This window comes from Rhinopithecus roxellana, chromosome 1 (assembly GCF_007565055.1).
Source record: "Rhinopithecus roxellana isolate Shanxi Qingling chromosome 1, ASM756505v1, whole genome shotgun sequence".
NCBI lineage: Eukaryota > Metazoa > Chordata > Mammalia > Primates > Cercopithecidae > Rhinopithecus > Rhinopithecus roxellana.
The window spans coordinates 195,196,078-195,211,235 of record NC_044549.1 but is presented as its reverse complement, the minus strand read 5'-3'; the positions used below and the strand labels follow the sequence as shown (position 1 = coordinate 195,211,235).

Here is a 15,158-nt window from a genome sequence, read left to right as displayed (position 1 = left end):
GAAGTAATGATCACCAGCTTATACATAACTAATCTGGTGGTTTAATGCCAACCTGTGCCAATTAGATTTTGCATTATATTTTAAGTTCCTTTCATAGACCCTGAAGGTTTTGAGAAATTACTGTTTTGATTTTCATAATGTCATTTTGACCTGAGGACTTTTTTAGAGTTAAATGAGCTTGGTGGTTTATTAAATGTCATGGAGAGCTGACATCCAGAATAAACTTAGCCATTGTTTTTTTCACTCCTTTGATTAGGGATTCTGTCTGTGGAAAAAATATAGATAGTGGTTGATACCAGTTTTGTGTTCATAGAGATTTGAACTAAGTCTTTTACATGTTTCCTTTTAGGTTGTTGATTATATCCTGCCACCCTTGGTGTCCTTGGTTCAAAGCCAAAATGGTAAGTGTGATGACACCAACAAGAATTCCATCAGCTACACATTCTGTTTTCATTCTATCTCCATGGAGTCACATTCTTGGCATTTTTTTTCTTTCAAGTGGAGTGGAGACTCTTTAGCTTGCGGTTGCTCTCAGAAACCACGTCTCTACTCGTGAACCAGGAGTTTGGGGATGGCAAGGAGAAGGCCAGTGTCGATTCTGACAGCAATCTTCTGGCTCTCATTCGAGATGTCTTACTTCCCCAGTAAGTATCATGCAATTGTATTCATGCAGGGAAGTGTAGGCTACCCAGGAAGCTTCTGTCAAACGAAGTTCAGTGATGGGGTTGGGGTCTTGATGTCCTTCTATTTATACACATATGCTTGTGTACTCATTGTAAAAAAAGTTTAGAGACAGATGCAGGAACTGTTAGACTGCAGAAGACCCAGAAGAGTCTCAGTTCATCTTCGAAGACATCCATTTAAAGCTTAATCTGTTTTCTGCCAGAAGCATGATTTTGAAGTTATGCAGATTTAAAGGTGTTCATGGCTCCAGGGGTGAGGGTTATGACTGAAGATCAATATTACAAGACTACTGGAACATGAAATTGAGACTTCTGGCTCTACTCAGAAATAATAGAGGTAGAGGTAATGCCTTTCTCCAAATTCTTGGAATAGAACTTAGGTTTAGTTCTGAGCAGGACTTTCTCAGGGGTTGGGTGGAGGTGGCAGAACAGGTAATGAGTATTCATCAAGAGAAAGGGGTTTTGTATTCTTTTACTCCATTGCTCATAGAGCAAACACACAGCAGGATGACTACTAAGAGCACCTAATGCAAACATGCGAAACCCCAGAATCTCACCTTATAGTTGAGGGGACACTGTCAATTTTATCAAAGCTAGTTCCAAAAAGTATATGCCATATGTCAATATTAAAGAAGATTTTGTGAAATTAAACAAATGCAAGATTGTATATCATGCATTAATATGCCTGCCTGATCATGGCTTTCTTCAGGGCCTCGACCTGCAGTCTGGGTCGGTGTGGCAGGTTTATAAGAATGACAGCCTAACCTAATGCTTCCCTCTACTGTTTCAACTTCTTGAGACCCGCTGTTCTCATTTAAAAAAAAAAGAAAAAAAGATCATAATAAACAAACCAGATGTAATTACATTCTGATTTTGGCCAATGTTAAGAGTTTGAACTCTCTCATATAATATTAGGTTCACATTAAAGAAAACCCAAATAACTGAAATTGCCAGTTGCTATAGATGAAGCACTCAACTACTCCAGTTGTTTGAGGAACGTACCTCATAATAAGTGTTTGGGTGTTCTGTGTTGACCCTTCCACTGTCTGGGGGAGCCTGTCTTGATTGACTGGAGCTTGATCTGTAATGGCTTGATTTCTAGGCCAGCCTCTTGTTTCTTTTTTCCTTTTTACACTTCTGCAGTTGGTTTCGGGGACAGCTCTGATAATTAATATGTACTGTAAGAGTACTTTTGATGCCCAAAGTAAGACAATTATTTGAAACTTTGTCATGTGGAGTTTGCTCAGTGATAAAGTGTCAATAAGTAACTTTTCAGTTACGTTTGTTATATGTGAGTGTATGTCTGTGGTCTACACTTACGTGAATTCAATTAAAGATTATACCCTTCTTTAATGGGATTAATGTTTCTAGTATATTTTATGCTTCTAAAAGTATTCATATATAGTTATATGCATCTTTCTGACAAGAAAATGCCTTACATGTAGTTTTTGTACAAAATATGATATTTAAAGGATATGCCTTGAGAGCTGGGTTCAGTGGCTCGTGCCTGTAGTCCCAGGTATTTGGGGAGCTGAGACTGGAAGATTGCCTGAGCTCAGGAGTTTGAGGCCAGCTTGGGCAGCATAGCAAGGCTCTGTCTCTTAAGAAAAAAACAAAAACAAAAAGAAAATACGTGCTTTGGATATCTGCTATGTAAAAACTTGTAAAGAGGCATTTTCAGGACGGAGATGTCTCCTCCACACAGTAGGGATCAGATTTACTCCAACAGGACTTCACTAATAGCTTTTTAGTTTACTAATAGCTTTTTTAAAGCTCTGTTAGTCTGAAACCACGTTTCTGTGTATCTGAAGTCTGCCCAGTTTTGGAATAGTTTGTGAAATAAAAAGTGCTAACTCTAAATCAGTGATCCTGTGTTACTCATTGAGCTGGAATAAATATTTCCTTTAGTATGAGTCTTTACTTTTTCCAGAGATGAGGAATTAAAGAGGAAAATGTAAATGTAAACCGCATGGCAGTTCAAGAGCATAAAAAATGTAGATGAGTTCAAGCTTTTATTACACAACTTGAAATGCACTTCAGATAATGGTATGCAATTTATTTGGATGCAATGTGGAATGTTTTCAAACCTTTCAGACTGATTCGGTTGTGGTGTATAAGCCTTGAGTCTGCATTTCAGTCTCCAAGCCTTAGTTTTCTCATCTGTAGAACAGGGATAATAGTACCTACCTTAGAAGGTAATCGTAAAGATTAAATAGAATGCTTCTTTTGAAACACTTAGTACAGTGTGTGGCAAATAGTATCCTCTTGACAAGTGTTTAGCACCATGACTGTTATTATTAGGCTCATTATTTTAATCTCATATTAATCTTTGAAGATTGTAATAGGGGAATAATAGTAATGGTACATACTTCATAGAAATGAATTGGCCGTTAAAATATATAATGCTTTTTGTGCGTTCCTGGCATATATAGTAAGGGCTCAATAGATGTAATGTCAAAATTTTTAAAAATGAAATGTAAGTAACACATTCATTTAACCTCCTTAACTCTAGAAAACTAGAACCTTGGCAAGGAGTTTCATCTTTGGAGATAACTCTTGGTAGTTACAAGTTTAGAAATATTAATAATGGAAAATTCATGCTCTCCATTGAGTATACAAATATAATAGCTTATGAATTAAGAAGTTGCTAGAGTCCATGGGAACTGTGTAGTACCCACTTCAATTTGGCAAGTAGACATATTGGTGTTGATACATTTTATTTTGTTAAAGTTTTAGCTTTCCCTTGACCTTAAACAATACTTTTGATAAAGCCACTGTGACAGCCTTTTCATGTACATGTATGGTAGGCTCTCCAGTTTGCACAGGGAAGTATTGTATTATTCAAGACTTTATTTGCAGACAGTAACACCCAATTCAAATTAACTTATAAAGTAATTTATTTGCTCACATGACTGAGAAGTCAAAGACTCGTGGATACAGCTGGATTTAGGGGCTTGATTTCTGTCTGTGCTACCCCGTGTTTGTGTCTTTCTCGCCATCTTTTTGCTCTGCCTACATCTACTCTGCTTTGTTCTCAGATAGGCTCCTATTCTTATCCACTTGGTAGGTAAATGGTTCCTGGCAGAGAGGGTAATCCTAGAGAAAGGGTGGATATCTTTTCTAATACTTCTGGAAAAATGCTCAGGAAGAACAAAAATTTAATCTTGTTAAGTACCATGTAATAGCCATGTTCCAGGTGCTTATCAGAGCTGCTGTGTAATATGAACAAAAGCTCAGTTGTAAGAATAAATATCTGTATGAGGGCTCTCCAGAGAAACAGAGCCAGTAGGAGCTGTGTGTGTATGTGTGTGTGTGTGTGTGTATGTGTGTGTGTGTGTGTATGAAATAAAGATTTATTTTAAGAAATCAGCTCGCATGATTACAGAGGTTGAGAAGTCCCAAGATCTGCGTTTGACAAGCTGGAGACCCAGGAGATCCTGTGGTGGTGTAGTTGCTGTCTGAAAGCTGGCAGGCTAAAGACTAAAGAAGAGCCAATGTTTCTGTTCCAGTTAAAAGGCAAAGAAGACCTGTGTCCCAGTTCAAGGCAGTCAGGCAGGAGGAGTTTCCTCTTACTCAGCCTTCTTGCTCTGTTCAGGTCTTTGATTGGATGAGATTCACCCATGTTAGGGAGGGCCACTTGCTTCCCTCAGTGTACCGAGTCAAACGTTAATCTCAACCAGGAACACCATCACAGCCATACCCAGAAAAATGTTTGACCAAATGTCTGGGTACGCTACTTATTGAGTAACTTGACAAATAAAGGTAACCATCACAACGTCTATCATAATACCATGAATGAACTGTGTGCTACTTAAATTGATGAATTAATATCAAAGAATCATTATCCTTTCTCATGTGCATGATTTACTTTCTAAACAATGAACTTTAGGGGCCGAGCGCGGTGACTCTCGCCTATAATCCCAGCACTTTGGGAGGCTGAGGCTGGCAGATCACGAGGTCAGGAGATCGAGACCATCTTGGCTAACATGGTGAAACCCCATCTCTACTAAAGATATAAAAAATGATCGTGGTGGCAGGTGCATCTAGTCCCAGCTACTCAGGAGGCTGAGGCAGGAGAATGGCCTGAACCCGGGAGGTGGAACTTGCAGTGAGCCGAAATCACGCCACTGCACTCCAGCCTGGGTGACAGAGCAAGACTCCGTCTCAAAAAACAAAAACAAAACAAAACAAAACAAAAAGAATGAACTTTAAAGTATTTGTTTAGTGCCTATCACATGTGGATTATAATACCATTTATAAAGGGATAGTATTTGAGTTAGACTTTGAAACCTGAGTATGACTGGATAGAAAACAAATGGGGCTGCTGGGCACACCAACTCATGCCTGTAATCCCATCACTTTGGGAGGCCAAGGTGGATGGATCACCTGAGACCGGGAGTTTGAGTCTAGCCTGGGTAACATGGTGAAACCCCATCTCTAGAAAAAAAAAATACAAAAATTATCCAGGCGTGGTGGCGCACGCCTGTAGTCCCAGCTACTCAGGAGGGTGAGGTGGGAGAATCACCTGAGCCCAGGGGTGTCGAGGATACAGTGACCGTGATTCTACCACTCCAGCCTGGGCAATAGAGTGAGACCCTGTCTCAAAAAAAAAAAAAAAAAAAAAAAAAAAAAAAAAAAAAAGTGATGGGGGGGCAGGCACCCCAGGCAGGAAGGGGATAAGCAAAGCTATGGAAGAGGCAGCATACTGGGCAGGAAGCAGTCTAGCTTGTTTCCAGCAGAAACCTGCACCTTGACAGTCAGGTGAAATAAGCTGGAGAGACAATATTTTCTCTCTTCATCAGTTCATTTACTCACCTGATACTAAATGTATCTTATTTCTCAGGCATGTTTCTAATTGTTGGAAATATTAATGACCAAGATAGGGATAGCCTCTGCCTTTTTACAGAGCTTAGTCTCTGACATTTCCAAGAATTTCAGAAGTTTTTTGTTTTTTTTTTAACTGAAGAAGTTTGTAAGTCATGTATGTAAAAATGTTTGCTGAAATATTAAGTTTATATTGAAGCCACCTTTATTAAACTTTGGGCCTATATAATGTTAGTAAATCTGGAGGGAGCATGTGTTGTTTCTGAAACTGTGCTTTGCTTTTGAGTTTTACAATTCATATTTTCTGAAGCTCAGGGTTTCTCAATACTCTGTGCCCTTAGGACAGTATTTCCCATGACCTACCCATTTATATCTTTCTGAGCTCTAGTGCTCCTTTTATCACAATTTTAGAAATACTGTTTAATTAAGGACATTTCCACGAAGGTCAAGAAAAGGATACTTACCATCAAAACTTTTATATAACTTTAGATTCTAAGTATTGATATAATACAAGAAAATTTAACTGTAAATGTCTGGTTAGTTTTCTGTTGATACATAATGAATTACCACAAACTTGGTGGCTTAAATCAATGCCCATTTATTAGATCACAGCTCCGTAGGTCAGAAGTCTGCCATAGTGTCCCTGGGTTTCCTGCTCAGGTTCTCACATAACTGAAATCAAGGCATCCCCTGGGCTGAGTCTAGAGGCTCTGGAGAGAAATCTGTTTGCAGGCTCATTTAGGCTGTTGATAGAATTCAGTTTCTTGTGTTTGTATTAGTTTCTTAGTGTTCCTGTAACAATTTATATACACCAACTATCTTAAAACAGTAGGAATTCATTCTTTAACAGTTCAGGAAGCCAGAAGTCTGAAATCAAGGCGTTGGTGGCGTTGGTTCCTTCAGGTGGCCCTGAGGGAGAATCCGTTCTGTGTCTCTGATGTCTGCAAGTGATATTTGGTTTGTGGTGGTATCACTCCAATTTGTACTTCTGCTTTCATACGGCTTTCTCCTTTGTGTCTCTGCCTCAGTTTTCCCTCTGCCTTTCTCTTGTGGGTATGCCATCACTGCCATCACTGGATTTAGATTTAGGGCCCATCCTAAATCCAGGATGATCTTTTTCTTTGTTGTTTGTTTGTTTTGTTTTGTTTTGAGATGGAGTCTCCCTCTGTCACCCAGGCTGGAGTGCAGTGGTGCAATCCTGGCTCACTGCAACCTCTGCCTCCCCGGTTCAAGAGATTCTCCTGCCTCAGCCTCCTGAGTACCTGGGACTAAAGGCGTGCACCACCACACCCAGCTAATTTTTGTATTTTTAGTAGAGATGGAGTTGCCCCATGTTGGCCAGGCTGGTCTCCAACTCCTGACCTCAAGTGATCTGCCCGCCTCTGCCTTGCAAAGTGCTGGGATTATAGGTGTGAACCACCACGCCCAGCCTAACCCAGGATGATCTCACCTTGAGTTTCTTAACTACATCTTCAGAAACCTTTTTCTTTTTCTTTTTTTTTGAGATGGAGTTGTGCTCTGTCACCAGACTGGAGTGCAGTGGAGCGATCTCGGCTCACTGCAACCTCCACTTCCCGGGTTCAAGCGATTCTCCTGTCTTAGCCTCCCGAGTAGCTGGGACTACAGGCGTGTGCCACCATGCCCAGCTAATTTTTGTATTTTTAGTAGATACGGGGTTTCACCATGTTGGCCACGATGGTCTCGATCTCTTGACCTTGTGATCTGCCTGCCTCACCCTCCCAAAGTGCTGGGATTACAGGCGTGAGCCACCATGCCCGGCCGCCAGAAACCCTTTTTCTAAGTAAGGTCACACTGATGTGTTTTTTGGGTGTTATTACTTGGACATACTTTTTTGGGGGGCAATTACTCAACCCATGGTGCATTTATAGGATTACAGTACCCATATCTGTGCTGCCTTATGTGCCTTAAGGTACCTGCATTTCTTCTTACAGAATCCCTCCATCTTCAAGCTGAAAATGATGTATCAAATACTTGTCGTGCTTTGACTCTGTCTGACTTCATATTTTACCACCAGCTTGAGGAAACTCTATACTTACTAAGTTGGTGATACTGGCCATGATAATCTTTATCTTGTGGTTCTTGTTTGGATTCGAATCTTGACCTTGCCTATAACTTGGTGTGTATGCACTCACTTCCTCCTTTTTTCAAGATAGTTGGAATGCCAGTGTCATAACTCAGTTATCTGTGTGATTAATGAGCAAAGATTTGCTTCTCTTCTGGGAGAAAAGATACCACATATACTCAGAAATTTACCATGATTTTTATTCAGCTGAGAGACAAGATTTAATTTTAAAGGTTTATGCAGAAGAGAAGAGGCAGTGTTTAATGGAACTTAAGCCCAAATTGACCTTATTAATTAAAATCAGCACCTCTCAGAAGTTTAATATCAGAATTATTATCAGTGAAATGTTAGTACTGAAAGTAGTCTTATGCTGACTATTTGGACATTTTTTTCTGAGATGTGTTACATAAGACGAGGACATTTCTCTTTTAGTATTTATCTGTAAATAGGACTAGATTTTCACTCAGGAAACACCATTGCTTATTATTGGGGAGGTGGAAATTTTCATACTCTTATGAATGTAAATCTAATTTGTATTAGTACTACATCGTGTGATTGTGCATATGCAGTTCAAGATCCTTCCAGTCTTCCTTACTGCCTCTTTTTTTTTCTTTTTTAAATTAATTCATTCCATAAATACATATTAACTGACTTCCATGTGCTAGGCACTGGGGATGCAATGGTTAAATTCCCACCCCTCAGTGAGCTTACATTCCTGTGGTCAAGACAAAGCAATAAAGAAATAAACATGTGGGATGACTTCAGCTAATTGTGAGTACTATAAAGAAAAATATGAAACATTGTAAGGGGAGAGTGTGTGTTGGTAAGGGGAATGAGGGAGGGGCTGGCTGTTTTAGATAGCGTAGTCAGAAAAGGTTTAAGTGATGTTGCAAGCTGTGGGAAAAGTATGCTGTGCGATTTGCCTTTTGTAGACTGGAACCATTTTGCCAACATGTATTTTAGTTTTATATATAAATTTTTTTAGCTTTGAGTGTTTGTATTGAAAAGAGATCATGCTGATATAAATGTGCTTACAATATTTTATAACAGTATGACATTGAACATTTCTCTCCTGGGGAAAATGAGTACAACCCTTCTTTTTTTGTAATTCTCTTGTGACCTGTAAAATTATCAGGGCCTTAATAACTTCATAAATTATTAAGGCTTTGTTTTTTAGAATCTGAGAAAGGAATATATTCCTTACAAATTAGAATGGCATTTCCTTTTAGAAACTGGAATTTATCTGTCAGTGGCAACACACTGTAGGGTTGTTTAGTTGCCTTATGAATAATGTCCAGCAAAAGTCTTGAGTTTGACTACCGATTTCTCTGTTTGTGGCTCAAAGGACACTGGGATGGTTCTGTATTGCTTCTTTGTCTCCCTTAGCTATAAGCATTCTATGTTAAAATAGGTATGAACTTGACCATCTTTGATAGGAATCACAATAGAAAGGAGTATTGTATTTTTGTTTACTTAATTTTTTTTTATTTAAAAAAAAAGTTTTGTCTGGGTATGGTGACTCACACATATAATCCTAGCACTTTGATAGGCTGAGGCAGGCAGATTGCTTGAGTCCAGGAGTTCGACACCAGCCTGGGGAACATAATGAGACTGTCTCTACAAAAGATAAGAAAAAATTAGCTGGGCATTGTGCTGTGTGCCTATAGTCCTAGCTACTTGGGAAGCTGAGGTAGGAGGATCACTTAAGCCCAGGAAAGTCAAGGCTGCAGGGAACTGTGATCGTGCCACTGTATTCCAGCCTTGGTGACAGAATGAAACCCTGTTTCAAAACATAAAAATTTTGGATATATTATGTTTGTACATATTTATGGGCACATGTGAAATTTTGTTACATGCATGGAATGTGTAATGATTAAGTCAAGAGTATTTGGGGTAACTTATTACCCAAGTATTTAGTATTTCTATGCATCAGTATATTTCAAGTCCTCTCTTTTAGCTATTTTAAAAGTAGAATACATTGTTGTTAACTACAGTCACTCTACTTCTCTATCAAAGAGTAGAGCTATTCCTTCTAGTTAACTGTATGTTTGTACCCATTAACCACCTTTTCTTCATTCCCCACTGTGCCTATACATTCTCCTTAGTGTCTGGAATGTATCATTCCACCCTCTAACTCTGTGAGATAAACTTTTTTGGCTCCCACATATAAGAGAATGTGGTATTTGTCTGTCTCTGCCTGGCTTATTTCACTTAATGTAATGACCTCCATTTCTCCATTTCATCCATATTGCTGCAAATGACATGATTTCATTTTTTTGTGGTTGAAGAGTATTCCATTGGGTATGTATCTCACATTCGCTGATGGACACTAGGTTGATTCCTGATCTTTTCTATTGTGAATAGTGCTGCAAGAAACATGGGAATGCATGTGTTTCTTTGATATACTGATCTCTTTTCCTTTGGATAAATACCTAGCAGTGGGATTGCTGGATCATGTGGTAGTTCTATTTTAAGTTTTTTGAGAAGTCTCCATACTGTTTTTCATAATTGCTATATTACATTCTCACAATGCATAAGAATTCCCCTTTCTCAGCATCCTTGCCAATATCTCTTATTTTTTCATAGTAGCCATTTTAATCAGTATAAGATGATATCTCATTGTGGTTTTCACTTGCATTTCCCTGTTGATGTGATGTTGAGCATTTTTTCATGTACCTGTTGGCCATTTTTATGTCTTCTTTTGAGAAATATTTATGTCCTTTGCTCACTTTTAAATGGGATTATTATTATTATTATTATTATTATTGGTTTTTTACTGCTGAGTTGAGTTCCTTATATATTCTGGATATTAGTTCCCCTCTTGGTTGTGTAGTTTGCAAATATTTTCTCACAGTAAACAGATTGTCTCTTATTTTTTGAATAAAGTCAACAACAAACTCTGTTGACTTTATTGTGTTGCGTAGAAGCTTTTGAGTTTAATATAGTCCCATTTGTCTATTTTTGTTTTTATTGCCTGTGCTTTTGATGTCTTAGCTATAAAATCTCTCCCTAGACCAAGGTCCTGAAGAGTTTACCCTGTGTTTTCTTTTAGCAGTTTTATAGTTTCAGGTTTTATGTCTTTAATCTATTGTGATTATATATGATGGGAGACAGGTCCAGTTTCATTCTTCTGGATATGGTTTTCCAGTTTTCTCAGTACCATTTATTGAAGAGAGTGTCCTTTCCTCAGTGTGTGTTGTTGATGGCTTTGTTGAAGATTAATTGGCTACAAATGTGTTGATTTGCTTCTTAGTTCTCTATTCTGTTCCATTGATCTGTGTGTCTATTTTTATACCAATACCATGCTGTTTTAGTTACTATAGCCTTGTAATATATTTTGAAGTCAGGTAGTGTGATGCTTCTAGATTTATTCTTTTTGCTCAGGATTGCTTTGGCTATTCTGGCCTTTTTTGTTTTTGTCATTGCATATGAATTTTTAGATTATTTTTCTATTTCTGTAAAAAATGACTTTGGTATTTTCATAGAGATTTCATTGTATCTGTAGATTGCTTTGGGCAGTATGGTCATTTTAATGTTAATTCTTCCAATCTGTGAGCAAGGGGTATTTTTCACCTTTGATAAACCTTTGTAGATAAAATTTAACTTCAGATAATTTTCATCAAAAGCATCATCATATTCTACCTTTTTTCTTTTACTTAATCATTGTATAATGTTTTGAGTCTGTGCCGAAATTGGCACATTTAGGTACAGTGATCTCCCTCTTTGGGTTACTAACTACCGAAATGTAAATTGGGATAGTTTGGGAGTCAACGGTAGGTAATAGAGCATAACGATAAATATTATTTGCTCCCTCTCAGTCAGGATAGTCAGGATAATTCTACTACTTCAGTTCTTCGCATATGTTTTGTAAATCTTGAGTGTTATTTAAGTCATTTCTTTTATCTATTTTAGGCTTTCACAATGAAAATTTGCTGTTGATCTAATTGAAGAGACAACCCAGAAGAGAGTAGAGCTTACCATGTGCAATTATATTTAACATTTATTTTGAAGTACCTACGTTTCTTTTACTTAAAAAAGTGTGTATATGTACATATACATACACGTGTATGTATATACATCTATACATACCTATATATATAAGTAGATATAGGTTTTCCCACCTGACTGTCCATTTCACTATTCTTTTATGTATCCATTTAACTATTGATGTACTTTTATCTATGTATCCATGCAAAACACCAGAGAATCCCACAGAGCTCAATCACATAAAAATCGCATGACTGGGAAGTCCTGAAGTTAACTATTGTTTGATTTATACCCAATTTCATTTTATAAAGTTTTGAAGTTGACTAAAAATGTCACCTAGTTCACATTTTGAAAAACACTGTGCAGAAAATGCCAAGAAGAATCAGCCATCTACCCTTTTCTTGTAGCAGTCTAGAGGAATGTACTTAACCTTCTCAAAAGTTAGATTTTACCCCAATGTCCTTGCTGTTTGGCAGCCTGCTATTTACCTAAACCCAGAATATCTCTTTCCACACACATCTCTGTAAACTCAAGCCTCAGATCCATGTCGCATTCTATTAGATTTGCATTTTAACACATTACCTTCCTCAAATCCTTCCCTTGCTTAGAAACATTTTAACCTAAAGATTAACAGTATTTACCCAACTATTCAAGACTCTCAACGTTTTGCTTCTTGCCTGCTGTTTTAAGTTAGTATTTTCCTGCTTCATTCTATGGTTTCTTCATTCCTGGTGAGATTTACTTAGTACTTTCTGAAATTCTCTGTTTGGAACCTGTCTGTCCCCACTATTCCTCGACATTGTATTTTTATTATCTTTGTCTGTGACTGTATCTACATTTATATAACACTATATTATTGGCTGTCTTATAAAATTATCTATACCTACATTTGTAGATGTACTAAAAATCATTTGAACAATTCCCAATCACTGAATATCTAGGAGTTCCCCAGTATTATACATTATATATAATGCTACAAAAACCACTTTTTATGGCTACATCCTTGGACACATCCTTGTTTCCTTTTGTAGAATCTCTAGGGATAGAATTTCTGTGTCAAAATTCATATACATTTTGGCCAGGCATAGTGGCTCACTCCTGTAGACCCACCACTTTGGGAGGCCAAGGCGGGAGGATCCTTAGAGCCTAGGAGTTTGAGACCAGCCTGGGCAACATAGTGAGACCTTGTCTCTACAAGAAATAAAACAATTAGGTTGCATGAGCCTGTGATCTCAGATACTTTGGGGTGGGAGTGGGGAGGGACCTGGGCTGAGGTTGGGGAATCCTTTGATCCTGGAAGGTTGAGGCTGCAATGAGCCATGATCTTACTACTGTACTCCAGCCTGGGCAACAAAGGAAGACCCTGTCTCTCCTCCCGACCCTCAAAATTATATGCATTTTAAAGATATTTAAAACATTCAGCCAATTTTTTTAAACAGGATGAACAGTTTATATTACCAACTTCCCTTTATGAAACTGCCCATTTTATTGTACCCTTGTTAGCTCTAATTTGCATTCCTCCAGATGTCGATGACGTAGACCATTTCTTCCCCGTGCTTCTTGGCCATTTATTTCCTTCTTTGTGAATTGTGTCCATTTTTCTGTGGTTTGTTTATTGGTTTGCAGTAGCTCTTTATATAGTAAGAATATTAACTTTTTTGTTTTACCCACATTCTGCAACTTATCTTTTCCTCATTTGGTTTGTTTATGGTGCTTTTGCCATTGAGAAATATTTAAATTAAGAACTTCAAGGTGGCCGGGCGCGGTGGCTCACACCTGTAATCCCAGCACTTTGGGAGGCTGAAATGGGTGGATCATGAGGTCAGGAGATCAAGACCATCCTAGCTAACACGATGAAACCCCGTCTCTACTAAAAATACAAAAAATTAGCCGGGCATGGTGGCGGGCGCCTGTATTCCCAGCTACTCGTGAGGCTGAGGAAGGAGAATGGCGTGAACCCAGGAGACGGAGCTTGCGGTGAGCTGAGATAGAGCCACTGCACTCCAGCCTGGGGAACAGAGTGAGACTCCATCTAAAAAAAAAAAAACAAACTTTAAGGTTATAAGTATTTTTCTCATTCATTTTACATTTGTTATGCTAAAGAGGCCTTCTTGCCCAACAATATGTAAATATTTACTCATTTTTAGTATTCTAATAAAGTCAGTATTTTTTCCTTAAAATTTTAATTAAGAGATACATTTTCTTGAGATGTGGTCTAACCAGTCTAACTCCCTTTCTAAATTTACTCTTTCCTGTCCAGTGCTAGGTGTTACCTTTCTTTTCTTTTGATTTATAGTCGTGCGCCACGTGGGAGTACCTTCTGAGAAATGGTGCATCATTAGGCAGTGTTATCATTGTGAAGACATCATAGAGTTTACCTTATACAAACCTAGGTGGCACAGCCTACTACACCCCTAGGCTGTATGGTATAGCCTTTTGCTCCCAGGCTGCAAACCTATGCAGCCTATTACTGCACTGAATACTGCTGCTAACTGTAATACAATGGTAATAATTTATGTATCCAAACAGAAAAGATACAGAAAAATTTTTTTATATAACCACTGTTGTATATGCCATCTGTCGTTGACCAAAAATGTCATTATGTGGCACATGACTGTATGTGTGTATTTTTATTCCACCCTATATGTAATAATTATTGTGGTTGTATAATGTATTCTAGCCTTTCATGTAGCAGAATCTTCCTCATTGTAGGAACATTCCTCAAACCCTGAAGTTTCTTGAATATTCTGGAATCACTCCTTCACATTCTCAGAGCACACTCTATTGAGATGAAAATTTGAGTCTCTGACTTAATCCCTGCAGAATGGACTTCTTTATTATACAGTTCCTTCTCCCTCCCCTCAACAAAATTGGAGACACTTCTCCACTTGACCAATTGTTTGGTCACATCCCTCAGAATATTTTCTCATGATAATCCAGAGTTGTTTATATACCAGTTTCAGTTTTCTCCCAGCTGACCTAATTGGGCACTGTCTATACCAGGCACTTGACAAGATAGGGATTTATTAATTATAGGATTGGTAATGAAGAATTAAGAGTTGGGGACTATCTCATCTTTAGCTTCTTGCCTTAGGTCCTGAATGTGTGATTTCTTAAAGGGATTTTCTCTTCTTTGGAATGGATCTGAATTTAGTATTAATGGTCTTTCTTGCCTGCATCTTTCCTGTTTTGGTCTGTAGCAAAGACATCTTGGTTAGAGAAGATCCTAGAGAAAGAAGTGTGAGGTTCCAGGGCACCATCTGGACAGGGCACTGTTATGTCAACAGTGATCTTAATCTCTGGCCAGCCTCAGGGCACTTGGAGTACTCCTCTCCAGCCCCTAGTCCATCAAAATGGGCCAGCTCTTCACTAGTCAGTCTTCTCTGAGGCCATTTCAAGAGTCAGGGCTCATCACTATATATTTTTTTCTCCTAAGTTGCATTCAAAGGAGTGCAAGACTCAATTACTAGCTGCTTTTTCAAAGATGAGCTTAATAAATCACAGCCTACTTTTGGCTTGATCTTGCTGACCATTACAAACCTATCATTTGATTAAACTAAAATATATTCAGTATTTGTATT

At 38.2% G+C, this 15,158-nt stretch overlaps 1 protein-coding gene across 8 annotated transcripts in view; it reads left to right on the top strand.

The window, feature by feature from the left end:
* The window catches only part of ULK4 (unc-51 like kinase 4), a 703,273-nt gene that overhangs the window by 260,603 nt on the left and 427,512 nt on the right, over positions 1-15,158 (top strand). For all 8 annotated transcript variants that reach the window (XM_030935299.1, XM_030935309.1, XM_010374299.2 and 5 more), the window contains 2 exons: positions 350-401; positions 500-644. In XM_030935299.1, the coding sequence (XP_030791159.1) occupies positions 350-401; positions 500-644 (197 nt within the window). The remainder of the gene's footprint in view (positions 1-349; positions 402-499; positions 645-15,158) is intronic.